At 51.5% G+C, this 1,292-nt stretch overlaps 1 protein-coding gene across 1 annotated transcript; it reads right to left on the reverse strand.

Moving 5' to 3' along the window:
• Positions 1-113: 113 nt before the first annotated feature.
• On the reverse strand, positions 114-1,289 carry CUNH19orf47 (chromosome unknown C19orf47 homolog; the record flags this gene model as incomplete). The annotated part of the gene is made up of 2 exons (XM_019611511.2): positions 114-607; positions 1,258-1,289. Coding segments are annotated over 2 exons (255 nt in total), but the record flags the coding sequence as incomplete, so codon positions are not given.
• Positions 1,290-1,292: the final 3 nt, after the last annotated feature.

Consider the following 1,292-nt stretch of genomic DNA (forward strand, 5'->3'; position numbering starts at 1 on the left):
AGGGGAGGTCTGGGAACAGGGGGGGGGGGTCGTTTGAGGGCAGGTTTGGGGTCATTTGGGGTCGTTTGGGGGCAGATTTTGGGGGGCTTGGGGGCATTTTGTAGTGATTTTCAGTAATTTCGGGTACTTTGGGGGCCATTTTTTGGTACTTTTGGGGCGTTTCGGTGGCAGTTTGGGATGATTTGGGGCAGCATTGGATGGACTTGAGGCTGCGTGGTGGTTCTGGGTCATTTTGGGGTGTATTTGGACAATTCTGGGGTGGTTTGGAATCATTTTGGGGTGGTCTGGAGCAGATTTGGGGCAGTTTGGGGTCATTTTAGGCAGGTTTTGGCAGTTTTGGGGTGTATTTGGACAATTTTGGTTCGGCTTGGAGTGGATTTGGGGTCACTTGGGGCAGGTTTTGGCCGTTTTTGAGTGGTTGGAGGCAATTTTGGGGTTGTTTAGAGCAGATTTGGGGTCATTTGGGGCCATTTTGGGGCGGTCTGGCCTCACCTGCCTGTAGGCCACCTTGGCATGCTTGAGGATGGCAATGACGTCGCCCACCAAAGTGATGCCCAACTCGTGCATCAGCTCCTTCGTCAGGTCCAACAACATGTGCTTCTGGATGCTGCAGAAATGGGGAAACGGCCCCAAAAAGGAACAAAAACCGGCTGAGAACGCAGCAAAAATGGCCCAAAATGGGGCAAAAAAGGCTCGAAACGGAGCAACGTGGGCCTGAAGGGGGGGAAAAAGGCCCCAAAAGGGCGAAGGCGGCTCTGAAACGGGGCTAAATTGGTGCAAAGGGGAATGAAAGTAGGGAGAAAGGGGTCGAAGTGGGGCAAAAAGGGCTCAGATTGAAGAGGAATGGGTCAGAACTGAGCAAAAATTGCACTCGTGAGGAAAAATGGGCTGGAAGGGAAGGAAAAATGGCTCAGATTGCCCCCAAATGGGACAAAATCTGCCCAAAAGTGGGACGAAAATGGGGAAATCTGCCCCCAAACAGCAGAAATGGCCCCAAATGGTGCAAAATGGGCCTAAAGTGGGGGAAAAAAGGTTTGAAATGGGTGAGAATGGACTTAAATGGGGCAAAAATGGGCAAATCCACACAAAATGGGCCATAAATATCCCAAAAATGGTCCGGAAATGGGACAAAGGGTTTTCTAACAAAGAAAAGAAGGCAGGAAAATGGGGCAAAAAAGGTCTGAAATTTGGGGCAAACCGCGGCGCCGCCACAGTCTCAATTTTGGGGTGAAAAGCGGTGGATTTGGGTCGCGTCACCGATTGTCCACGAAGGCGACGGCGTAGCTGACGGC

Source organism: Meleagris gallopavo, unplaced genomic scaffold (assembly GCF_000146605.3).
Source record: "Meleagris gallopavo isolate NT-WF06-2002-E0010 breed Aviagen turkey brand Nicholas breeding stock unplaced genomic scaffold, Turkey_5.1 ChrUn_random_7180001941006, whole genome shotgun sequence".
NCBI lineage: Eukaryota > Metazoa > Chordata > Aves > Galliformes > Phasianidae > Meleagris > Meleagris gallopavo.